This window comes from Primulina eburnea, chromosome 9, assembly GCF_022965805.1.
Source record: "Primulina eburnea isolate SZY01 chromosome 9, ASM2296580v1, whole genome shotgun sequence".
Lineage (NCBI taxonomy): Eukaryota > Viridiplantae > Streptophyta > Magnoliopsida > Lamiales > Gesneriaceae > Primulina > Primulina eburnea.
This window is the reverse complement of record NC_133109.1, coordinates 29,015,099-29,040,674: the sequence shown is the minus strand read 5'-3', so window position 1 is coordinate 29,040,674 and position 25,576 is coordinate 29,015,099. Positions and strand designations below refer to the sequence as shown.

General features: G+C 34.8%; 3 protein-coding genes across 4 annotated transcripts in view; all 3 read left to right on the top strand.

Moving 5' to 3' along the window:
- The first annotated feature begins 673 nt into the window (after window positions 1-673).
- Window positions 674-3,405, top strand: LOC140840499 (lysine histidine transporter 1-like). The gene is given in 9 exon segments (XM_073207685.1): window positions 674-841; window positions 1,278-1,435; window positions 1,523-1,906; window positions 2,022-2,275; window positions 2,278-2,414; window positions 2,489-2,594; window positions 2,677-2,768; window positions 2,855-2,923; window positions 3,031-3,405. Coding segments are annotated over 9 exon segments (1,347 nt in total). The 5' UTR covers window positions 674-793; the 3' UTR covers window positions 3,130-3,405.
- A 750-nt stretch (window positions 3,406-4,155) lies between these two features.
- LOC140841490 (uncharacterized) lies at window positions 4,156-24,607 on the top strand. 2 transcript variants are annotated; one of them, XM_073208963.1, is made up of 5 exons: window positions 4,156-4,253; window positions 4,457-4,721; window positions 5,409-5,486; window positions 22,339-24,072; window positions 24,154-24,607. In XM_073208963.1, the coding sequence occupies exons 2-4, from the start codon at window positions 4,476-4,478 to the stop codon at window positions 23,038-23,040; spliced, it is 1,026 nt and encodes a 341-aa protein (XP_073065064.1). In that variant the 5' UTR covers window positions 4,156-4,253; window positions 4,457-4,475; the 3' UTR covers window positions 23,041-24,072; window positions 24,154-24,607. The 2 variants fall into 2 exon arrangements, with proteins under 2 accessions (XP_073065064.1, XP_073065063.1); XM_073208962.1 differs by lacking the exons at window positions 4,156-4,253; window positions 4,457-4,721; window positions 5,409-5,486 and having other exon boundaries at window positions 22,925-24,072.
- LOC140841491 (uncharacterized) overlaps window positions 22,814-25,576 on the top strand; it is a 32,255-nt gene continuing 29,492 nt past the window's right edge. Inside the window, exon 1 of the mRNA XM_073208965.1 lies at window positions 22,814-22,925. The gene's annotated coding sequence lies outside the window, so the exon portion shown is untranslated. The remainder of the gene's footprint in view (window positions 22,926-25,576) is intronic.

Genomic DNA, 25,576 nt, shown 5'->3' with positions numbered 1-25,576 from the left:
GTATAATTTCTTAGCCTCAGTTTGACCAATAAATTCAATTACAAAAGTAGCACGTACGTTTGCCACATTAATATTTTCGATTAGAGCAGAATATCAAAATTCTTTCCTTAAAAATTATATTAAATTGAATCAAATTACATTTTCTTTTTCTATTAATTGACTCAATAATTAAAACTAAAAATATCTTCCATTATTATTAAACTTCCTTGAAATACATCTGACACTTTATCTTCACACATTGCCGCGTTATGCTATTCCTGGAAAGTTGCTTTAAGAAGATAGTTGAATTTTCAAAAGTTGAACCAAATTGTGGAACATTGAATCAGAGCAATCATCTAGGTAACATTTAGAGTAACACTCCTCTTACGTTCGATAGATCGTTTTGTGGGTCTCATGACATATTTTAAATTTGAATTCAGATGATCAGTTGAATATATAACATTAAAACACGGGAGAAATACTATTCGAAGTGTAACATAAACCGACCCGAAATCGTATATTCGTACAAACCAAATCGTAAGAAACTTCGACACGATGTGTGTGTGTGCATGCAAGAAAAGTTTGGACGAAATTTCTATAGCAGGATAGGAACATAAGACAGATCTTAGTTACCAATTTTATTTTTTAAATGTATATTATTTGTCAAAGTCCACGTTTGATTTTATGAAGTCAAAGAAAAATGTCGGCTTGGATTTGTTATAAAAATCTGGCTAGAGCTTCAGCATATTCTGTATGTAGTTTAAATTCAATCCTCTCAGAATTTGTGGGTTTACATTGATTGATTACTTGCTCCATGGGAACCGAAGCTCCTGCTGATATCCACAACCAATACTCCAACCATGTAAGTCTCCGTATATAATATATAATAGCTAGTGCGGCTTTCTGTACACGTTATGTACTTGTATAATCGATTTTTTTTTATTACGATCGTTCTGTTATAATATTTTTTGAGGTTAAGTTGGTTAATATATGTACAAATGACCAAGAATTGACGTTAAGTTTAAGGAAATTTAGGTGACTTTTTTTTTCTAAGAATGCTTATAATTAATTAGAATGACTCTTTTGAGTTGGGTTATTTTGGTTATTTCTAAAGTGTAATTATTTTGGGGTTATGTTGTAGTAATGTTGCCATAGGAACATTGGGTTAAAACATAATTGTGGTCGGAGTAGTTTGTGTGTGTGTTTTTAATAAAAAATTAGTATCCGTAAGAACGGGCGTTTGCCGTTTTAACAAAAATTGTAGCTAATGGTAGCTATACAACTTCAATATCACACAGGTGGACCGTAGAACTGAAGAAGAGAAGGCAATAGATGCATGGCTTCCAATCACCTCTTCAAGAAACGCAAAATGGTGGTACTCCGCCTTCCACAATGTTACCGCCATGGTCGGAGCTGGAGTCCTTGGTCTCCCTTACGCCATGTCCAATCTAGGATGGTACAAAATAAAACCAATTACTCGATCAAATTAAAAAATTTGAGAAGAAACATTGGAGATTTCACTTGTTGTATGCATAATTTTCAGGGGTCCTGGAGTAACAGTGTTGGTGATATCTTGGATAGTCACTCTGTACACTCTATGGCAGATGGTCGAAATGCACGAAATGGTTCCTGGGAAACGTTTTGACAGATACCATGAACTGGGACAGCATGCTTTTGGCGAGAAGCTCGGTCTCTGGATTGTGGTTCCTCAACAGTTGATTGTCGAGGTTGGAGTGGACATAGTTTACATGGTTACTGGAGGGAAATCGCTCAAGAAATTCCATGATTTGGTCTGCCAAGATTGCAAAGATATCAAGCTTACTTACTTTATCATGATATTCGCCTCTGCCCACTTTGTGCTCTCTCATTTTCCCAATTTCAATTCCATTTCCGGTGTTTCTCTGGCAGCAGCAGTCATGTCCTTGAGGTGTGTGAGAAGATTCTTTATCCTCAATCAACAAATTAATCTCAATAATACGTACATTTGAAAAGTTATGGTATTTCGTGCACAATCCTAATTCGATCATTTCTATGTCCTACAGTTACTCTACAATTGCTTGGGGAGCTGCGGTTGACAAGGGTAAGCAACCTGATGTACAATATGGCTACAAAGCCAAGTCAACAGCTGGTACTGTGTTGAACTTCTTCGCTGCCTTGGGAGACGTAGCTTTCGCCTATGCGGGTCACAATGTTGTGTTGGAAATTCAGGCCACCATTCCTTCTACACCTGAGAAGCCTTCAAAGAAACCTATGTGGAGGGGAGTGCTCGTCGCTTACATCGTCGTCGCCCTTTGTTATTTCCTGTCGCCCTTATCGGATACTGGATGTATGGGAACAAGATAGAGGACAATATTCTTATCTCTTTGGAGAAACCTGTGTGGCTCATTGCAATGGCCAACATGTTTGTTGTGATTCATGTTATCGGAAGTTACCAGGTGATCAGTCATTTCCTCTTATCATCTTCCCTATTTAGTTAGTTCGAAATTCTGAGTGACTTGGATTGATGCAGGTCTATGCGATGCCCGTTTTCGACATGATAGAAACTGCACTAGTGAAGAAGCTAAGATTCAGGCCAACTTGGTACTTGCGTTTCATCACAAGAAACATATACGTCGGTAAGTTTGTGCTATATCCAGTAAATGTTGTGCAACTTCGAACGAACCCATTTAAAAAATTGGTTGCTTCTCTTGATTTCAGCGCTAACAATGTTTGTTGGAATCACCTTCCCATTCTTTGGTGGGCTTCTTTCGTTTTTCGGAGGCTTCGCTTTCGCACCGACCACATACTTCGTAAGCAAATTCTCAGTTCCTTTACATAATTCTCATCTGTTTTCCACCTTCGAGTGGGTAACACGAAAACTTACACCGTGTTTCAGATCCCCTGCATCATGTGGCTAGCAATTTACAAGCCAAGGAAGTTCAGCCTGTCTTGGTTTACTAATTGGGTTAGTTTTGAGCTGAACTCTCTATTCACTTTTCTTGATATTTGTTTGCTTGGCATGTATTATTAAGCTGATGGTCTTTTCTGATTTTGGGATACAATTGATTTCAGATTTGCATAGTTCTTGGTGTTGTATTGATGATTGTGGCGCCAATTGGTGGGCTACGGCAGATCATAATCCAAGCAAAGACATACAAATTCTATTCATAAGCACATCCCAAGACCAACACAGAGCCAATAAATCATTTTGCAGCCGGCATTTGTTGTGTGGTGTGCGTAAAATTGTAACATAATTTATGTCTTCTGTTTTTTCAAAATTAGGTGATTGAAAAACGATACCCGTTAGCATATTCTTTTTAGAGTCGATGTCTGACGAGCCAACTGTGACTTTTTGTGATATCGGTTATATATAAATATGAGCTTTTGTATGTAATGTGACAAAATAAATTAGTTAATTTATGAAACCTTATTTTTGGGTGTTTATCAGATTCAGTCCCCAAATATTTATTTCATCGGTAGTATTTTCTCCCTCTTAGCTACATTTTCCTACTTTTATTATTTGAATGAATCGTTTATTTTTAATAATATCAAGTACTTGAATTTAAAATATAATTTTTTTTATTATAATATGATGTACACCTATATTTAATTTGTTTTTCGAAAGGAAAAAATTTACTTTACTATTAGTGAACAAAATATGGTGCAAATGTGGCAAAATTTGTTTACTATCATTTTAATGATTTTTAAAAATTGCATTTTAACCTCAATTTTCACATTAAGAAATAGAATCATTATATCATATTTATTTTCTCATCATTCTGAGCAATAATTCTATTATTATATTATGACAAAAACTTGTGTGAGACGGTCTCGCTGTCATATTTTGTGAGACGAATCATTATTTTTATGCTAAAAATATTATTTTTTATTTTGAATATCAATAGCGCTGACCCGCCTCACAAATAAAGATTCGTGAGACCTTCTCACAAGAGACACTTATGTATTATTCTTTGATAAAATTCCTAATATTTTTCAATTTAAAATAAAATATAATATTAGATTTTTCAGAACTAAACAGACAAAAATACGAAGTGCCAAACTGAAATATGTACAATTAAGTTTATTTAATTCAAAATTAATCTAAATCAAATCAAATATCAAATAATTAAAAAAAATATAAATATTTTCACCAGGTATTAAAAAAAGAATTAAATAATTATTTTTCTAATTGTAACACGTGTCAGCATGCAGGCGTTCTGTGTAAGAGTAGCCCTAGGTGTCCCCGAAGGGCAGTTGCTTCCTCAAACGCGAATGTCCATGGCGGCGGCGTAGAGGTGATCTTTTTCACGTTCTTTTTTATTTTTACCCTTTTGATCACTAAATATTTTTAAGAAAGCTTGAGATTTTGTGAAGTTTGTATTTTTTTTGCCAACAATTTATTGCCTCAAAACAGAGACGGGGATGAATAAATTGGGGTCAATTTTGATTTTTTATGTATTTAATTTATTTTGATTTTGATTTATGGGCGCCGCTGCAGGTAGTCTTGGAAGAATGAAATGATTGGCCCTAATTTAGTTCTCGTGATGGATTCATCTATGGCTGATTTTAAACCGTCCGCCGTTCGCGCTCTTCGTAATTCAATGATGGGTGCGATCCAGGTTGAATTTTTGGAAAAATTACACATAAAATTTCAAAACATTTATGCAAGGGGATTGCCCCTTGCGTGGCTTAGTTCGCCCTACTTGCGGAAAATCGCAAAGAGGATGCCTGGGCGAATGGCTGGTTTCCATAATTTTGAAGAGGTGGTTTTTTACAGCTATTTACTTCATCAACTCTATAATGTATCTGAATATTATTACTTTTCTCTGATCAGTGTATTTCAGTTACATATCCATCTCGCTATCATATTGTTTGTCGTAAATCCCCAAAAGTCTTCTGTGGTAAAAATAAGATAAACAAGATGATGGTTCAAAATTTCTAGTATCAGGCTTAGCAGGCATTCAAGCAGAATGTTGATTTGTGTCTGTGCACTTATTTAAGTTGCTGCGAGCAATAGAAAAAGAAGGCGAAATTGACTGTCCTCTTTCCGGTGTTTGTTGATGATCCTTTGTAAGCCAGGTGGAATATACTAGAATTACTTAGTGTGATGTTGAAAGTATTTTTCAGCAAATTTTAGCTCTAAACGATGGAAAATATAACCAACATGCAGAAACTCATAATAAAATGCATTTTTTAATTTTGAAAAACACTTTTAGGCTGCAAAGGATTATAGAAAGATAAATATTATTTTGTGAACATGAATAAGAAATGAATGTTGTCTTATTGCACCTTTTGTTGAATTTAGCTGTGCTCGCTTTGCATTCAATGTACAAATATGTTTTCTTGTTGGAAGGGAAGAAGATAGTGTTGATGTGCTTATGTCTTTATGTTTAAAATATGAAGGTATAGATGGGGGAATATTGGATAGTAATGTAAGGGTTCAATGTCAGGACAAAGAGTGGCTTGAACTGAAGCTTCCGGGGGTATCATGTCAACATTCAGATTTTATTGAAGCAAACCTTACGGGGGTATCATGTCTTTGAACCTAAGTATCTGATGAGATTTTCATCATGTGTGTACTTGAGTGCCTATCAAATGACACGAAAAGAAATAATCTTAAGTTTATTAGTTTAAATTCACTACAATATTATTGTGTTTCCTTTTTTATTTATCATACTTAATTTCAAAGTACACTTAAATAACCATCTTGATACTTAATCCGTTCAAGCATAGGCCTTTATAGCTAAGGGCATGCGTTTCGTCGGAGGGCTGCGTCTTATCTTATGTCAAGGTGTGATGGTCGAGCCTTCTCATGGTTAATGAACTACACAATCTTTTGGATGTGTAATGGTGTATGGATTATGATGAAGGATAGCTAAAGCATTTTTATTAGAGCGATTGGAAGACACATCTTTGATTAATAGATGAGGGTGAACAAGCCGTAAAGGTGTGAATCACATTTTCAATAATGCTGAGAAAGCATAGTTGGACCAAGCCTTCATGATTTGAAAGTTGGCCGGGTTGAGCTCATTATCCAAAAATGAGCTAGTAGAAATTCATGTGGATTTTGATCGTATAATTTATTCAAAAAGTATTGGTGACTAAATCTTATTACTAGCCTTAAACCTTGCCATTTCATGTTTCCCATTTGCTGACTTACCGGTATTTAATATTGCCTGCAAGCTTAGCTTATGGTTAGGAAAGACAATCAGAACTGATGTGTGATAATTGCTTGAGATTTTTCCTCGGTACATGGGGGCACAAAGATGGAGATGCAAAAGCATCAAAAAAATTTTAAATTATTTAGTTCACACAGATATATTGAAAAGTTTGAAGTGCTTTGGCCTTATGAAAACACGAGATATTACACTTAATTACAAATATATAAATATGATACACATATCCGGCAGTGCATAAATATCGATGGTTCACTGCATATCCCTAAAAGCAACAGATGACATTCTAAAAAAAATTAGTCGCAATAAAACTCAAATTGATTATTAATTATTTTACTTCTCATGATGTAGACGTTGGTGTAAGATGTTTGCCTGAAATTTGTTGGATATAGAGAAAAATATGTTCTGATATATTCATTATATTACAATCGGAATTCAATGTAAGAGGCCTCGGTAGTGGAATAGAACTTGACTATTGTTCATGTTAAAACCATACCATTCTAAACAAATCTGACCAAGTATGATTAACTTTTATTACATTCCTTATCTTTTTACTTTCTTATTCTTTTCGGACATACACATTTATCATTTTGTCAAGTTACGCTCTCAAAATCATATTTGGTCTGGTCTAAACCGTGGACGGTGTTAATTTATACAAGTAATGCTATGGAATTCTATTCTTATTAATAATCGTGTCAAATATTGCTTTTTATTGAACGAGAATTATTGCTATTATAATGGTAATAATCACTTATGAAAAACATATGTTAGTAATTATTCTACTTCTAGCCATAGTTCTAGTATTCGGTGGTAATATAGCTTCAAAAACTTGACACAATTATGGTGGAATAACTCCATATCTCAAGGATGGGCGGGATATAGGATGATGATGAAATTGAAGACAATGAAGGATGATATCAAAAATGGAACAAAGATGTCTATGGAAAGACAGAGATGAAAATGGCTGAATTATCGAACAAAATCAGAAGATATGACAGTTTAGAGGGTGAGGGGAAGGCTTCGGAACGTGTAGTGGCCGAGAGGATAGAAGCGAAGATGATGTTAGAAGAGATGATTAATCGAAAGAATCAAATGAATTTTCAGAAAAGCAAGATAAAATGGATCAAAGAAGGGGATCATAATTCTAAATTCTTTCACTCGCTTCTTAACCACCGTAAGAGTAAGGCAATCATTGATAAAATCGAAAGAAATGATGGTACAATTACAACTAGTGAGGATGAAATTGTTTCAATCATTTCAGAATTCTTCATGAGATTGTACAGCAAGTCGGGAGATAGATGTTGGGGTATTGAAGGCGTGAATTGGAGTCCAATTGAAGCCGTGATGAGTCGTCAACTTGAACAAAAATTTAGCGAAGAAGAGGTGAAAGAAGCAGTCTTCAAGTGTGATGGGGGCAAGAGCCCGGGACCTGATGGATTTACCCTCGCTTTTTTCCAGGAATGCTGGGAATTAGTAAAGACAGATATCATGTTGGTTTTTGATGAATTTTTCAGTAGTGGCATCGTCAATGGAATCACCAATGAGACTTATATATGCTTGATTAGAAGGAAAGCCGACTCGTTCAAGGTAAAGGATTTTAGACCCATCAGTCTAATAACAAGCATATACAAAATTTTATCAAAAGTCCTATCAGCAAGACTGAAGAGAGTCATGGCGTCGACAATTTCAGAATCTCAAAATGCATTTGTTGAAGGACGACAGATTCTCGACTGTGGCCTTATAGCGAATGAATTGCTCGAAGAAACTAGGATTAAGAAAACAAAAGGATGGGTTTTGAAAGTGGATTTTGAGAAGGCCTACGACAATGTGAGTTGGGAGTTTTTGGATTACGTTTTAATGAAGAAAGGGTTTGGAGACAGATGGAGATCATGGATGAGAGGTTGTGTATCGAAGGTAACTTTTTCAGTTATGATCAATGGCCGACCGAGAGGAAAATTTAGGGCTTTCAAAGGTCTTCGTCAAGGAGATCCATTATCTCCCTTTCTTTTCAACTTGGTTGTTGATGTGTTGGGAAGATTGATAGACAAAGCCAAGGAATCACATCTTTTAAAGGGGATAGAGGTAGGCAAAGAAAAGATTGAGATAACTCATATCCAGTTTGCGGATGACACGCTTTTTTTCGCAAGGAGCGACGATCACATAAAATTCTTGGCTAAAGTGGTGCATTCATTTTGTGATATATCGGGTTTAAAGATCAATTGGGAGAAGAGCTCACTGCTGGGAATTAACCGCGATAGTGATCAAATTGAAAGGTTGGCAAGTCACGTGGGATGTGGTACACAGTCATGGCCTATTACTTATTTGGGTGTACCCTTGGGTGGAAATCCTTTGAAAGAAGTATTTTGGCAGCCTGTGGTTGCTAAAATGTCCAGAAAATTGGCCACATGGAAGAAAGCATTTTTGTCGAAAGGAGGTAGATTAACATTGATTCTTTCGGTGTTGAATTCGATGCCCATTTATTACATGTCGTTATTCAAGGTTCCAAAATCTGTTGAGGTATCATTGGACAAGATATCGAGGGACTTTTTATGGGACGGAATGGATGGAGAGAGTCATTTTCATTTGGCCGCATGGGATCAAGTTTGCAAACCGAAGGAAAGAGGTGGATTGGGGATTTCAGAAATCAGATTCAAAAATACAGCATTGCTTGGGAAGTGGTGGTGGAGATTTTTTCGAGAAGAGGGCACACTGTGGAAAAAAATTATTGTGAGCAAATATGGATTACAAGAAAACGGTTGGGATGCGGGATTGGCAAGAAATGTAACATACCGATGTCCTTGGAAATTTATTTCCCGGATACACCCAATTTTTAAGAACTGGACTTTAATTAAGGTGAGAGGCGGGAATAAGGTTAGATTTTGGGAGGATAATTGGGTGGGCGACTCTTCTTTCAAGGTTTGTTTTCCAGCTTTATTTCAGCTTTCATCGTGTCACAACTTACCTATCTCTTACTATGCTCATGTCGGGGGTACAAATCGAGAACACTCTTGGGATTTTCATTTTAGGAGGGCAGTGAGAGATGTAGAGATTGATCAACTCACAGGGTTATTAGAAGTCTTAGAGCCTGTTAGATTGGTTGAGGGGGTGGATGATTTTATCCAGTGGAGAGGGGATCCGTCGGGTTTGTTTTCTGTTGGCTCTTTCTATGATTCATTTTTCTCATCAAACCTTCTCCCAAAATATCAACTCTTTGATAAAATCTGGAGAGTTCCTGTTCCTAGTAAGATTCAGTTTTTCTCTTGGACTACAACTCTGGGTAAGCTACCGACATCGGAGATGCTTCAAAAAAGATGCCCCGGCCTTGCGTTGTGTCCAAATTGGTGTGCTTTATGCAGACATGACTCGGAGTCTCAGGATCACATTTTCATACATTGCCCATTCTCGTCTTCTTTATGGATTAAAGCTTTGCAGGAGTTGAGGTTGTTTTGGGTTACGCCTAAATCAACTAAAGACTTATTCAGCATGGATTTGGGCCGGACAACAGGCAAGAGAGGAGGAATATTTTGGCGAGTAGTGGTTCAATGCATTTGCTGGACAATTTGGTTGGAAAGAAACCACAGAATCTTCGAAGAAAAAGAATCGGATGTCAACAAATGCTGGGAGAAAATCAAGCTTAATGTCGCCACATGGATTGGAATTAACAAGGAGTTCAAGAATGTTTCGGTTTTTGATTTGATAAGACAGTGGGACTATGTGTATCACTAGACCATTAGTGCGATAGATTATGAATTTTTAGGTCATCTGCTATAATCGATGACTGATGTAATCATTTTTATCACTTAAATTAAAATATTGTTTCCTATCAAAAAAAAAAAAAAATCTCATCATAATAATTATTGATATTTTTTCAGAACAATTGTTATCTTTAGGTATTGATAAAAATAGAACAATTGTTATCTTTAGGTATTGATAAAAATATACGTATGGGGGATGATATACCATGTCACTACATAATTCACTTATTGCTATTATTGGGCAACGTTTGACTCGAGTTTTAAAATAATTGGAGTTTTATATCCTTCTGTTGTTCCAATGTATTCATCCATTGATTATTCCATCCTATTAATCAAGAAGTGCCTTACTTAAGAAAAATCCAAACTTGTATACGCAAACCGGAATATCTTGTCCCATAGTTGCATTTTATTTTCAATCCAAATCTAGTGAAAACCGAGTTCCCTCAAATTTTAAACCAAAATGATGTTCAATGTTACAAAAGAAAATAGTATGGTCTTTTGATTCGTTGCAAGCTCTAAATGCACATGCCAGTTAGGGCTTAGATCTTGTAATATTTTTATGATGTTCTACGAAGTTCGAGTAAATGATGCAGGTCTGTGACTTGTATTAGTTGCATGAATTCGTTTCTTTAATTTTGACTTTTCTGCTTTCTTATACAATCTAACATAGTTGAGCAAAACCCAAGGACCCTAAGATTTCATGCTCTCTAATATGTTTGCTGCAAAAGCCTTGATGAAATTTATACAATAGTTGAGCAAAACCCAAGGACCCTAAGATTTCATGCTTTCTAATATGTTTGCTGCAAGTTTCTTGATGAAATTTAAAGAATAACAAAATTAACTGTAGACATTGAATGACGGGAATTTATAATGCATTTCATTAAAATGGGAGATTTGCCAGACTGATCTATGAGCTAAATTTAGATGGGGAAATTAAAAAGAAATTGATGAAAAGCTAGAAACTAACAAGGATTAATTGTTTATTTGTTGTGTTGTGGATCTTTCGTTGGTCAAAGCTTTTGTCTTTATAATTTATTACTGGATCGCCAGGTAACCTCGTCTTTTCATCACGCCTGATATTTCTTCCTCAATGCCCCACACGTGCTTTACTTAATAAGATGTCAGGAATACCCATTCTCTATGGCAAAAGGCTCCTTTTTAACTCTCGGTCCTCCCTTTCCCTCTTGAATAACTAATTGCGAATAGTTAATGTGCTAGTCAGATTTTTTCCATTTGACTTCTGAAATGATTTCTGGCATTTTCTCCTTTAACGGTCTTCTGTAATAACTTTGGGATTACCTAATAGTTTTATTGAATATCTATTACTATTTGTTAAGAATCTTAACAGAGACAAAAATAGTGTCATGGTTTTTTTTTTTTTTAGATTTCATCATCTTAAATTGTATTGTATTTCCTTCCCTTTTTTTTTCTTTTTTTCATTATTTCAAATTGTAGTTTAGTCCCTGATTAATTTTTGCTATTATGGTATACCTCCATTTAAATATAATAATTTAAAATTGCAGTATGATCATTTACTACCTTTTATTACCCCTACTTAAATAGAAATCAAATTAATTATAAAAAAAACTGTACAAGCACGCAACACGGGTGTTGGTGAACTAGTTTTAATAATATTAAAATATATTGGAAACATTTCCTATCAACGATTCTATTTATTTAGTGGTTATGTGCAATTAAATTATCGTGTCTAGCGAAAAATCATTGTCTTTCATGTGAAACAAAAGATTTTATTAGTGGGGAAAAGTCGTGATCTAGGTGAAATAGATATTTGCAACAAAATCAATTGATTTGCAAGCAGTCATACCTGTCTATGCCCTAATACTTCGTACAATTTAGCGTGAGCTGATGATGTAACACAAACTTTATTTCTTCCTCGTACAAAGTACCTCTGAGTAACCCCCTCTACGTTTGAAGATTCTTAGATACTTCAGCGTTGTAATCAACTCTAGCAAACTTAGAAACGTTGCTTGTATGCATTGAAGATAATTGCAAGGTTTCAGGATTTACTGGGTAAAAACACTGCCCCGTCCCACGCATTATTTGCAACAAAAGAAGTGGATATAGACCATAAGATTAAAGCGGGGTGGATGAAGGATGTCATCAGGAGTTTATGCGATTAAAGGATGTCTGCAGATTGAAAGGAAAAAGTTAAACAGACTATTGTTTTGAACAACTATGCTTTATGGCTCAGAGTGTTGGGCCACTACAATACTATATATGCATAAGATGACGGTAGCAGAGATGCGTATGTTAAGATGGATGTGTGGCAAAACGTGCAATGATAAAATTATGAATGAAATGATTATGAGCTATTTAGGTCTAGCGCTAAATAACCCCTATAGATGATAAGATTAAGGAAAACTGTCTAACATGATTTAGTCATGTGAAGAATGGTCCAAACGTGGTTTCAATCTGACATTTCTTAGATCGACAGGTTATTGGAAGAAGTAGAAGGTGGGGTATGTTTTGAAAACTTGGATAAAGGTGGTTAAGAAAGATATCTCAAATCTTGGTTTAAGAGGTGTCATTTGGGAAAATCACTTAGTTTGGAGAAGTAATATAGGGTAAAAGTAGATCTCCTTGGCAAGATGCTAAATTTCAAAAGCCAATCTGAAGCAAGAGGTCAGTGTGACTGTCCTGATATGGTGTTCCATCGATCTAGTTGTCTAAACTGATGGAATTTTTTAGTTTTCAGTTAGCATGTGCTAGAAGTCCCATAATTTGAATGATTTACTCTGTTTTTTACGTTTCCTCTGATTACTAAAATAGCTAGCGGGGACCATTGAAGAAAATATTTACCATTTAAGTCGTGGTTGGTCTTTGCAATTATGATTCATCTTTAATATACATTAGCTAGAATGCATACTAGTTTTTTCCCTTCAAATACATTTTCATTTAATTATTTTATTTGTTGGCATGTAGGTGGATATTGCACCTGCATACATTAGCGAACACCGTCAAAGATGGCATCTAACGATATAATAAATGTTCATGATCATGGCATTCCAATGGATCCACTAAAGAAGAATGTCAAATGTAACTACTGATGTAAAGTAGTTGGTGGTTTCCATCGCCTCAAATGCAATTTGGGAGCGGTAGGAGTGGATGCAATGCCTTGCCATGAGGATTCGTCGGAGATGGATGTAAAAAAAAGTGTAGGTAGGTTCTTCTATGGATCAGGACATCAATTTAAAGAAGTTGAAGAGACTTTCTTCCTGGAGATGGTCAGTTACTTTATTGGGCATGGGATGCATAATATTCCCAGTCTTAAGGAGTTGAAAGGATGGATCTTGGAGGATTCATTATTAAATATGCAACTATACGTCGAGGAAATGAGAAAAAACATGGGAAACTACTGGTTGCAGTATCTTGTCAGATGGTTGGATTGATTCAAGTGGTCGAAATCTCTTGAATATTTTGGTCTATTTTCCTCGAGGTGTGATTTATCTAAAATTAACAATTTAGTCCCTCTGTCTTTTTCCTCTTTTTTTTTCATCATTCAAATTTCAGTTAGCCTCTCGGTGATTTTTACAATGATAGTATGACCCCATTGGAATATATTAATTTAAAAGTATCACCTTTCACTATTTTTTACCATTATCGTATATTTTCATTTGAATAGAAATCAAATTGATTATAAAAAATATTGTGCAAGCATGCAATACTTGAATTGGTTAATATATTGCAAACAAATTCATAGTAAAGATTTATTTATTTAGTGGTGATATGCAATTAAATCATTGTGTCTAATGAAAAATCATTGTCTTCCATATGAAATGAAAGATTTTATTAGTGGGAAAAATCATGATCTGGGTGAAATAGATATTTGCGACAAAATCATTTGATTTGTGAGCAGTATGCACTAATACCTCGTACAGTTTATAGTGAGCTGATTATGTAATACAAACTCTTATTTCTTCCTTGTAAAAAGTACCTCTGAGTAAACCCCTTCACAGTTGAAGATTGTTAGATATTTCAGCATTATCATCAACTCGAGCGAACTTAGAAACATTGCTAGTATGCATTAAAAATAATTGCTGTTAGATACTTCAGCATTATCATCAACTCTGGCAAACTTAGAAACATTGATAGTATGCATTGAAGATAATTGCAAGGTGTCAGGGAGACCCAAAAAAACTACCCCATCCCACATTTGCAAAAAAAGGAGTGGATTCTCGAGCACCCGTACCAGTTTGTTCCTTGATACTTCATACAGTTTAGAGGCCACTAATGATGTGATACAAACTATATTTCTTCCTTATATAAAGTTCCCTTGAGTAACCCTTCTCCACATTTGAAAATACTTAGATACTTCAGCATTATCACGAATTCTAGAAGACTTGGAAACATTTTGTAGTATGCATTGCAAATAGTTGAAAGGTGTTGGGGGACCGGTTTCAAAACACTTCCCCATCCCACGCACCCACCCTCAAAGGCATCCTCCTTAAGTTTGTTTTTGTGGCTCTCACTTCCCTTCAATAACTAGGGGAATTGGATTTTAAATATATGCTTGCTTTCCATACCAAAACTTAAAACTCCTTGACCTCCAAACAATCCTAATTCCTATCGTGAATTACTCGGATCGTAAAAAATCACATGGTGTGATTTCATACATAGTGATTACACCCAGAGCATATGAATCTTTTTTTTGATGGAAAACTAATTTTATTATAATACTTGGATAGTACACCCAGAGAATATGAATCACATGGTGTGATTTCATACATCGTGATTAACACCGAGAGCATACGTCGATACAATCAAAATCGATATTCTTGGTTTAACATGAAACTTATTCATTCTATTGCCAGGCTCTTTATCGGTAACCTCTACATTCAAGATTTCACCATAAGCTCCATTTACGTCACTAGTTCAGTTATCATAGTGATAGGTCAACTCTTCAGAAATTTTCCATAACTAGGGATACTTGAAATCTAGCTAAAGATATACCAGGGAATTGGTTGATTCTTGTTGAGTAAATGGCTCCTGATACATGAATTCAGTTTTTCTTCATATTTAAAATCGTATATAAAGCAATAGAGATTAGGTTAAGCTTGTTGATGTTATTTTTCATTGAGTTGAAATTATTTAAGACTGTTTAGACGAAGCACTGAAAAATATTAAGGGCATGAAGTACCTGAAGCTCAATGAAATTGTACATGTGTGCTTTCATTGTATGGCCTCAAGTGTTTCATTTTGTTTTTCAGAACCTTAGTGCTTAAAAAATATTAAGCAAATCTATGATGAATTTATTTGCGGTTTTTCGGTTTTAGATGAATTTAGTGATATCTTTTGTAGGAAGTTGAGATGATGCCAATGTACGCTCATGCTAAAAAAATATGCAGTGTCAGTGTATAAGAGATTTGTGACTGTTCAAGCAAAGTTTTAAAGACATTTTATTGAAAAAAAATTGCCTTACTTTAGTGTTTTGCTAGACTTTGTTTTCGTCTCTTTATTTCTTTAAATTTTTTTTTCATTTCAAACTATTTTTTGTTGTAATCTAAGAAATGTTTATCAGTACATAGATATTGGAAAAATTGTCTTTTCCGAAGAAAATTTTGGTGCGTTAATGATGATATGACCTAATCGTATGGTGAAACAAGTTGGAGAATGGATTTGGCAAGTACTTTGTGGTTATCAAAATTTTATTCATATGTAGATCTTGCCTCTTCGATCGTGTAAAATTAATATTTCCACTTTCTCTATTAGGATTGGATTATCTTTCTTATTGGAGTTCGTCCATTTTCAGTTTAACAATATAATTAGAAATGACAGCTTAATGATTCTTGTATATCATTGTATTTTCTTACCTTCATAGTTCCAAAGGAGTTGTGGCGCTCTTTTTTAAAATATGATTTTTTAATGGTTGTTTGGGGGAGTGAGGGGACTGGACTAAACACCTCTAGTGTATTTCTTTGTTCATTGCTTAGCCCATTTATTGTTTTAAGGCCCAAAATCCAAATCCTAATCTTGCTTGTAAATTAATGTTGAACTGGCAATAAAAGGCAACAATTCTACCTCACATTTCGACACATGTTGGATAAGTAATAGACAAACAGATTTACGTTTAATCTGTTTAAGAGGTGATCCTTAGAAGGTGGGGCATGTCTTGAAAACTTGGATAAAGGTGGTTAAGAAAGATATCTTAGATCTTGGTTTAAGAGGTGACATTTGGGAAAATCACTTAGTTTGGAGAAGTAATATCTACGTGATTTTTTGTGGCAATTCACTTACATGTGGGAAAGACATTGTTTGCCAAACTTCGCCTACCTTTTTGGTGGCAATTCACTAGCATGTCTTTGTTTTTGATAAAGTTGTTTTAGGTGTTAAAGAGGTTTTGCAAATGGGGGTGAGTTGTGTGTTTGTATTCCATATTCTCGTGTTTATATCACTTATTCTCATGTTTATATTGTGTAGCCTAGGTGTCAAAAGTGGGTGTCAAGATAGTCCGAGGCCTTTCTGTCTACTTGTAACTTTGATTCTTTGATAGTTTTTTCTCAACATGCAACAGAAGCCCAAATGCCTCCATTCCTTATCATCTCTTCATGTTCCTCCATTTCTGCGTTGTTTTTAATTTGTTTTGTTCATTGACGACACTGTCATCTCTATTGATCTTGCATCAACCTAGTTTGTGCTTCCTTGAATTAATTATGGTTATACTCTTCATGGATTGAGTTTACAAGTAAGAAGTCTTTATGCGTGTCCTTGGTATCTCTATGGGAAATGTCACTCCCTTTATGTTCTTCGCTTGATTTGTATTCAACTTGTCTAGTGTTGATATAAGCAGATATTATCCCAAGAGCAGGGGTGGCATGATTTCACAGAAAGTATGTCAGAGGTTCATTTGTAGCGCATTTATAGTTCCTTCTAGAGCATTGCAATGTGTTAAATGTGCTAGATTCCCAGCCTGCATATCCTTTAGTTATTTCATTCCCAAACACATATGATACATTATAGGGTAAAGTAGATCTCCTTGGCAAGATGATAAATTTCAAAAGCCAATCTGAAGCAAGAGGTCAGTGTGACTGTCCTGATATGGTGTTCCATCGATCTAGTTGTCTAAACTGATGGAATTTTTTAGTTTTCAGTTAGCATGTGCTAGAAGTCCCATAATTTGAATGATTTACTCTGTTTTTTACGTTTCCTCTGATTACTAAAATAGCTAGCGGGGACCATTTAAGAAAATATTTACCATTTATGTCGTGGTTGGTCTTTGCAATTATGATTCATCTTTAATATACATTAGCTAGAATGCATACTAGTTTTTTCCCTTCAAATACATTTTCATTTAATTATTTTATTTGTTGGCATGTAGGTGGATATTGCACCTGCATACATTAGCGAACACCGTCAAAGATGGCATCTAACGATATAATAAATGTTCATGATCATGGCATTCCAATGGATCCACTAAAGAAGAATGTCAAATGTAACTACTGATGTAAAGTAGTTGATGGTTTCCATCGCCTCAAATGCCATTTGGGAGCGGTAGGAGTGGATGCAATGCCTTGCCATGAGGATTCGTCGGAGATGGATGTAAAAAAAAGTGTAGGTAGGTTCTTCTATGGATCAGGACATCAATTTAAAGAAGTTGAAGAGACTTTCTTCCTGGAGATGGTCAGTTACTTTATTGGGCATGGGATGCATAATATTCCCAGTCTTAAGGAGTTGAAAGGATGGATCTTGGAGGATTCATTATTAAATATGCAACTATACGTCGAGGAAATGAGAAAAAACATGGGAAACTACTGGTTGCAGTATCTTGTCAGATGGTTGGATTGATTCAAGTGGTCGAAATCTCTTGAATATTTTGGTCTATTTTCCTCGAGGTGTGATTTATCTAAAATTATCAATTTAGTCCCTCTGTCTTTTTCCTCTTTTTTTTTCATCTATAAATTTCAGTTAGCCTCTCGGTGATTTTTACAGTGATAGTATGACCCCATTTGAATATATTAATTTAAAAGTATCACCTTTCACTATTTTTTACCATTATCGTATATTTTCATTTGAATAGAAATCAAATTGATTATAAAAAATATTGTGCAAGCATGCAATACTTGAATTGGTTAATATATTGCAAACAAATTCATAGGAAAGATTTATTTATTTAGTGGTGATATGCAATTAAATCATTGTGTCTAATGAAAAAATCATTGTCTTCCATATGAAATGAAAGATTTTATTAGTGGGAAAAATCATGATCTGGGTGAAATAGATATTTGCGACAAAATCATTTGATTTGTGAGCAGTATGCACTAATACCTCGTACATTTTAGATTGAGCTGATTATGTAATACAAACTCTTATTTCTTCCTTGTAAAAAGTACCTCTGAGTAAACCCCTTCACATTTGAAGATTGTTAGATATTTCAGCTTTATCATCAACTCGAGCGAACTTAGAAACATTGCTAGTATGCATTGAAGATAATTGCTGTTAGATACTTCAGCATTATCATCAACTCTGGCAAACTTAGAAACATTGATAGTATACATTGAAGATAATTGCAAGCTGTCAGGAGACCCAAAAAAAACTACCCCATCCCACATATTTGCAAAAAAAGGAGTGGATTCTCGAGCACCCGTACCAGTTTGTTCCTTGATACTTCATACAGTTTAGAGGCCACTAATGATGTGATACAAACTATATTTCTTCCTTATATAAAGTACCCTTGAGTAACCCTTCTCCACATTTGAAAATACTTAGATACTTCAGCATTATCACGAATTCTAGAAGACTTGGAAACATTTTGTAGTATGCATTGCAAATAGTTGAAAGGTGTTGGGGGGCCGGTTTCAAAACACTTCCCCATCCCACGCACCCACCCTCAAAGGCATCCTCCTTAAGTTTGTTTTTGTGGCTCTCACTTCCCTTCAATAACTCGGGGAATTGGATTTTAAATATATGCTTGCTTTCCATACCCAAAACTTAACTCCTTGACCTCCAAAACAATCCTTAATTTTTCCTATCGTGAAATTACTTGGATCGTAAAAAATCACATGGTGTGATTTCATACATAGTGATTAACACCCAGAGCATGTGAATCTTTTTTTTGATGGAAAACTAATTTTATTATAATACTTGAATAGTACACCCAGAGCATATGAATCACATGTTGTGATTTCATACATAGTGATTAACACCCAGAGCATACGTCGATACAATCAAAATCGATATTCTTGGTTTAACATAAACTTATTCATTCTATTGCCAGGCTCTTTATCGGTAACCTCTACAGTCAAGATTTCACCATAAGCTCCATTTACGTCACTAGTTCAGTGATCATAGTGATAGTCAACTCTTCAGAAATTTTCCATAACTAGGGATACTTGAAATCTAGCTAAAGATATACCAGGGAATTGGTTGATTCTTGTTGAGTAAATGGCTCCTGATACATGAATTCAGTTTTTCTTCATATTTAAAATCGTATATAAAGCAATAGAGATTAGATTAAGCTTGTTGATGTTATTTTTCATTGAGTTGAAATTATTTAAGACTGTTTAGACGAAGCGCTGAAAAATATTAAGGGCATGAAGTACCTGAAGCTCAATGAAATTGTACATGTGTGCTTTCATTGTATGGCCTCAAGTGTTTCATTTTGTTTTTCAGAACCTTAGTGCTTAAAAAATATTAAGCAAATCTATGATGAATTTATTTGCGGTTTTTCGGTTTTAGATGAACTTAGTGATATCTTTTGTAGGAAGTTGTGATGATGCCAATGTACACTCATGCTAAAAAAATATGCAGTGTCAGTGTATAAGAGATTTTTTACTGTTCCAGCAAAGTTTTAAAGACATTTGATTGAAAAAAATTTGCCTTTAGTGTTTTGCTAGACTTTGTTTTCGTCTCTTTATTTCTTTAATTTTTTTTTTCATTTCAAACTATTTTTTGTTGTAATCTAAGAAATGTTTATCAGTACATAGATATTGGAAAAATTGTCTTTTCCGAAGAAAATTTTGGTGCGTTTATGATGATATGACCTGATCGTATGGTAAAACAAGTTGGAGAATGGATTTGGCAAGTACTTTGTGGTTATCAAAATTTTATTCATATGTAGATCTTGCCTCTTCGATCGTGTAAAATTAATATTTCCACTTTCTCTATTAGTATGGATTGGATTATCTTTCTTATTGGAGTTCGTCCATTTTCAGTTTAACAATATAATTAGAAATGACAGCTTAATGATTCTTGTGTATCATTGTATTTTCTTACCTTCATAGTTCCAAAGGAGTTGTGGCGCTCTTTTTTAAAATATGATTTTTTAATGGTTGTTTGGGGGCAGTGAGGGGACTGGACTAAACACCTCTAGTGTATTTCTTTGTTCATTGCTTAGCCCATTTATTGTTTTAAGGCCCAAAATCCAAATCCTAATCTTGCTTGTAAATTAATGTTGAACTGGCAATAAAAGGCAACAATTCTACCTCACATTTCGACACATGTTGGATAAGTAATAGACAAACAGATTTATGTTATTAATCACTTCTGTTGTACTTAGCACACTAATAATTATCGTGTTACTTTCACATTGGAGTCTTATTCCCTTTCTTCATCAAGGGCAGAGAAAAAAAATTATCTAAAGATTTTGATCCACATTCGGAGCCGGTAATCGAAATTAAACTTGGTGGAATGAATTCTTCATTTCTTGTATTTGATACTCAATTTGAATGAACCTGTTTGCATTTCGTTCTTGTTTGTTATTCGGCCTATATGTTTTTATGTTTATGAACTGTTTTTGTGGGCGTCCAATTGCCAGAGCTTAATTGGAGGTTCTGCTTTTGTCCCTTTTTTTTCTCTTGAAGAGATCAAGGGTGATCTGTAATAATTTTTTATTGCAGGCAATTAGGGTTATATATCTTAACAATAGCCCATGGATCTGACAAAAATCTGCAAATCTTGTGTAAAGTTATTTTTTAAAAAAATTGTTATTGAATAGGTATGAGTTAGAGATGTAGATTGCTATTTATATCTGATTGAAATCATGAAATATTCACTACCAAATCAATGCTGACAATTTACGCTTGTGTTTTTGTTACTAATGAATGCAGAACAGAGACTGTGGGATGCAAGTACGCAATTGATTATTGGTTTCAAAAGGTTACTTGGATACTAAATTCGGAAATACCGAAGCACTAAGTGGAATCTTTTAATATGATATTTAAAGGTCTTTGTTGGTTAATTTTTGATGCAAGCATTCGTACAACAATTTTATTTCTTGTTTGGCACTTGTGGATACGATTGGGGAAAAATAAATGAGGCGAACTTAGGTTGAGATTTTGATGGAGTAAACATTGATTCACCCAAATTTCGTTTTAGTTTATTACAGTTCTAGACAAGGTTCATTTTCCCCAATTCGTAGACCATGTCCCTGAGAACTATATCGATAAAAAACATTGTTTGCCAAACATCGCCTACCTTTTTGGTGGCAATTCACTAGCATGTCTTTGTTAATGTTGTCTTAGGTGCTGATTGTTCTGCAAATGGGGGTGAGTTGTGCGTTTGTATCATCTATTCTCATGTTTGTTTTTTTGCGTAGCCTAGGTGTCAAAAATGGGTGTCAGGATAGTCCGAGGCCTTCCTGTCTACTAGTACCTTTGCTTCTTTGATTTTTTTTTTTGTAAATATGCAACAGAAGCACAAATGCCTCCATTCCTTATCATCTCTTCATGTTCCTCAATTTCTGCATTGTTTTTAATTTATTTATTCATTGACAACACTGTCGTCTCTATGGATCTTTACACCAACCTAGTTTAGGCTTCTTTGATATAATTATGGTTGTACTCTTCATGGATTGAATTTACACCTAAGAAGTCTTTACATGTGTCCATGGTAGCTCTATGAGAAATCTCTCTCCCTTTGTGTCCTTCACTTGATTTGTATTCAACTGGTCAGAGACTCAAGAGTGTTGCTATAAGCAGATATTATCCCAAGAGCAGGGGTCATGATGTCAATGAAAGTATGTCTGAGGTTCATTTGTAGCGCATTTATAGTTCCTTCTATATCATTGCAATGTGTTGGATGTGCTAGATTCCCAGCCTGCATATCCTATAGTATTTTAAGTCTCAAACACATGATATGCTATCAGATAAAATAGATCTCCTTGGCAAGATCTTAAATTGCCTAGCCAATCTGAAGTAAGAGGTTAGTGTGACTGATATGGTGTTCCATCGATCTAGTTGGCTAAACTGACGGGATATTTTAGTTTTCAGTTGGCTTATGCTAGAACTCCCATACTTTGTTGAAGATTCTCACTGATTATTTACTCTGTTTTTTTACTTTTCCTCTTGCTACTAGAAATGCTAGCGGTGCCCATTGAATAAAATATTTACCGTTTAACTTAACTTATGAGTTGGGCTTCGCAATACGATTCATCTTTAATGTATATGAGCTAGAATGTTATGTTTTCATGGAATTATTTATTTGTTGGCATGCAGGTGGATATTGCAGCTGCATACATCAGTGAACATTTATCTTCAATGATGGCATCTAACGATATAATAAATGTTCATGATCATGGCATTCCGATGGATCCACTAATGAAGAGTGTCAAATGTAACTACTGTGGTAAACTAGTTAGTGGTTTCCATCGCCTCAAATGCCATTTGGGAGCGGTAGGAAATGATGTAATGCCTTGCTTGAAGGTTCCAGCCGATGTGAAAGAAGTATTTGAGGCAGTCTTGCTTGAAAAGAAAATAAATAATTTGAAGAGAAGTTTGAGCGCTTCGAAGGGTAATGTCAACATTAATAAAGCTAAAACCCAAGTCGATATATCTGAAGGGGACTGTCTATTAGAAAATTCAGGGTTTAAAAGAGCTTCTTCCTCTAAGAAAACAAAGTTTTCTGAAGTTGGCACCAGTAGCCATGAAAATTCGTCGGAGATGGAGGTAAAAAAAAGTGTAGGTAGGTTCTTCTATGGAACAGGCCATCCATTTAAAGACGTTGAAGAGACATTCTTCCTGGAGATGGTCAGTTGCTTTTTTGGGCATGGTCCAATTATGAATAATATTCCCAGTCTTAAGGAGTTGAAAGGATGGATCTTGGAGGATTCATTATTAAATAATGCAACTATACGTCGAGGAAATGAGAAAAACATGGGAAACTACTGGTTGCAGCATCTTGTTAGATGGTTGGATTGATTCAAGTGGTCGAAATCTCGTCAATATTTTGGTCTATTGTCCGCGAGGTGTGATTTATCTAAAATCATCAGATATATCATCTTTTGTGGGCAATGTTGATGCCATGCAATTATTCCTTGACGAAGTTCTTCAGGATGTTGGAGTCGAGAATGTTGTTCAAATCAGTTACATATTCAACATCTGTTTCTATGAAATTAGTTGGCAAGCGACTAGTGGAAAAGTACAGGCATTTATTTTGGACTGTAAGTGCATCCACTTGCATCGAGTTGATGCTAGAGAAATTCAAAACGATGAGTTGCATTGAAAATGCATTGGCGAAGGCTAGAGTTATCATAGAGTTTGTTCGGAATCATGCCAGTGCTTTAAAACATTTGACAGATTTTGTTTGCATTCAGAATCTAGTCAAACCATCCAAAATCAAGTCAATCGTTCCATATTTAACACTTGACAGCATCGTTTCAAAGAAGGAACTTTTGAAAACATTCTTTGTTTCTAGTGACTGGAAAACCTCGGGAATGTCAACGTTAACCGAAGGCAAACAAGTTGCTGGCTTGGTAAAGAACACTTTCTTCTGGAAAGAGGCGACGATGGCTTTGAAGGCATCGATGCCTCTTGTATGTGCATTAAACTCTGTGTATAATACCAATAAGCCGCAAACTGGTTTCATGTCCAAAATAATTTCTCAGGCGAAGGGAAAAATCAGAGTGGGGTTTAACCACATGGAATCTCAGTACCTGCCGTTTTGGAGAGAAATAGACGAGATTTGGAAAAACCATCTGCACGTTTCCCTTCATTCTGCTGGCTACTTTTTGAACCCGAGATACATGGAGTCCAGTAGCTCTGATCCAAACATTGTCGAGGATATGAACCTTTGCATGATGCTTATGGGTAGAGATCCCTGCGTTCGAGATTTGGTACAGCACCAACTTAAAAAGTACCAAACAAAACTAGAGCTCCAAATTGAAAAGCACCGGAAAAGAAAACAGATTTCTGGTGAAAGTACCAGCAACCCCCTAGTGAATTTTCCTCCAGGTCTTTGCGATAACCTTCTGTGTACTGATGCCATTTTTCCACTAAAAGTCAATCTGCCTAACTTCCAAACGTTTTCTGCAGAAACTTGGTGGTCAATTCATGGTGTAGAATATCGTGAATTGCAGAGATTTGCTATTCGCATTCTTAGCCAAACTTGTGACGGTGCCTCAAAGTTCAACCTCACGAGGAGCTTTGCAGAGCTGATGCTGACGAATGGAGATGAGCAGATAGAGATAAAAGCTTTGACTGATTTGACGTATGTTCATTACAACATGCGGCTTCAAAATTTTGATGACAGTAGAGAAAAAGGGATCACCATTGATGAGATTGATCCACAGAGTGGTTGGAAGTATGATTTGGAGGGCCACAAATGATTAAAGAGCTTAACTGAACTTGATTATGAAATTTAGATATTATGTTGTTTTTCTTTTGTTTTTATTTAATGATGTTTTAATGTTGATTTGGTGTTTCTTGGGACCAATTGATGAATTAATTGATTGTTTAATGATTTATGCTTGGTGACAGTTATGTTGAATTTGTGGCACTGAATTTCTTGGCAACGGTGTTTGCTTCAGTATAGTGTGCAGTTGGAAGTAACTTTTCTCCTCCTACAAAACCCACCTATAACTTCCACATATTCTCTCTATTCCAATTTTTCATTCTCGTTTTCTTTATTCCAGTGCTAACGTACACATTTTCTCTCAGTTAGGATTCTATCAACATATACCGGGGCTTCACTTGATGTAAAGGAATTCAACGTTTAAATTTTACCTATAATTCTTTTTTCATTTGTCTTCTGCTAGAACTAGTTTATGAAAATATTTTTTGGCTAAATGTATAGTTATTTTTAATTCTTTTCAGTTTCAATCTTAAAGTTGGGTAGTGTGACTGCTTCGTATATATGATATAAAGTTGTGAAGACATCTAATTAATCAAGAGCAAGTTATTAACCAATGCCATATTACAAATCTATTAAGTTGCTAGTGTAACATTAAAGTTGGACTTAAATAGAGACAAAATGTATCATGGTGTATTTTTTTAAAATCCCTAAAATAGACATATTCTTATAAAAATACCTTCAAAATATTAAATTTTTAACCGATAAAAATTTAATTGATATAAAAATCTGTTTTTTTTTTAAAATAAATAAAAATTAGAAAATTTTAAGTTTGATTTTTAATTTTTTCAAATTTAATTTCTAATTTTTTTTAACAAGAGTATTTGAATTATATATATATATATATATATATATATATATATATATATATATATAGTTTTGATATGCTGCACACCTATGTGAGCACCGACCTATGTGAGCACCGATGAGGTGTCATATATTGATATGCTGCACACCTATGTGAGCACCGATGAGGTGTCATATATATATATATATATATATATATATATATATATATATATATATATATATATATATATATATAAGCACACAATAGGAGAGTCTATGTTGCGGATGCTTCGACCCCTAGAGGGGTTAATAACCTCA

Bases quoted from the DNA above. Each gene is read 5' to 3' on its own strand.
- LOC140841490 (XM_073208962.1), top strand. From the start codon at position 23,133: ATGTTGATGCCATGCAATTATTCCTTGACGAAGTTCTTCAGGATGTTG. The intron at 24,073-24,153 runs GTCTTTGCGATA...CGTTTTCTGCAG, and splicing joins CCTAGTGAATTTTCCTCCAG to AAACTTGGTGGTCAATTCAT.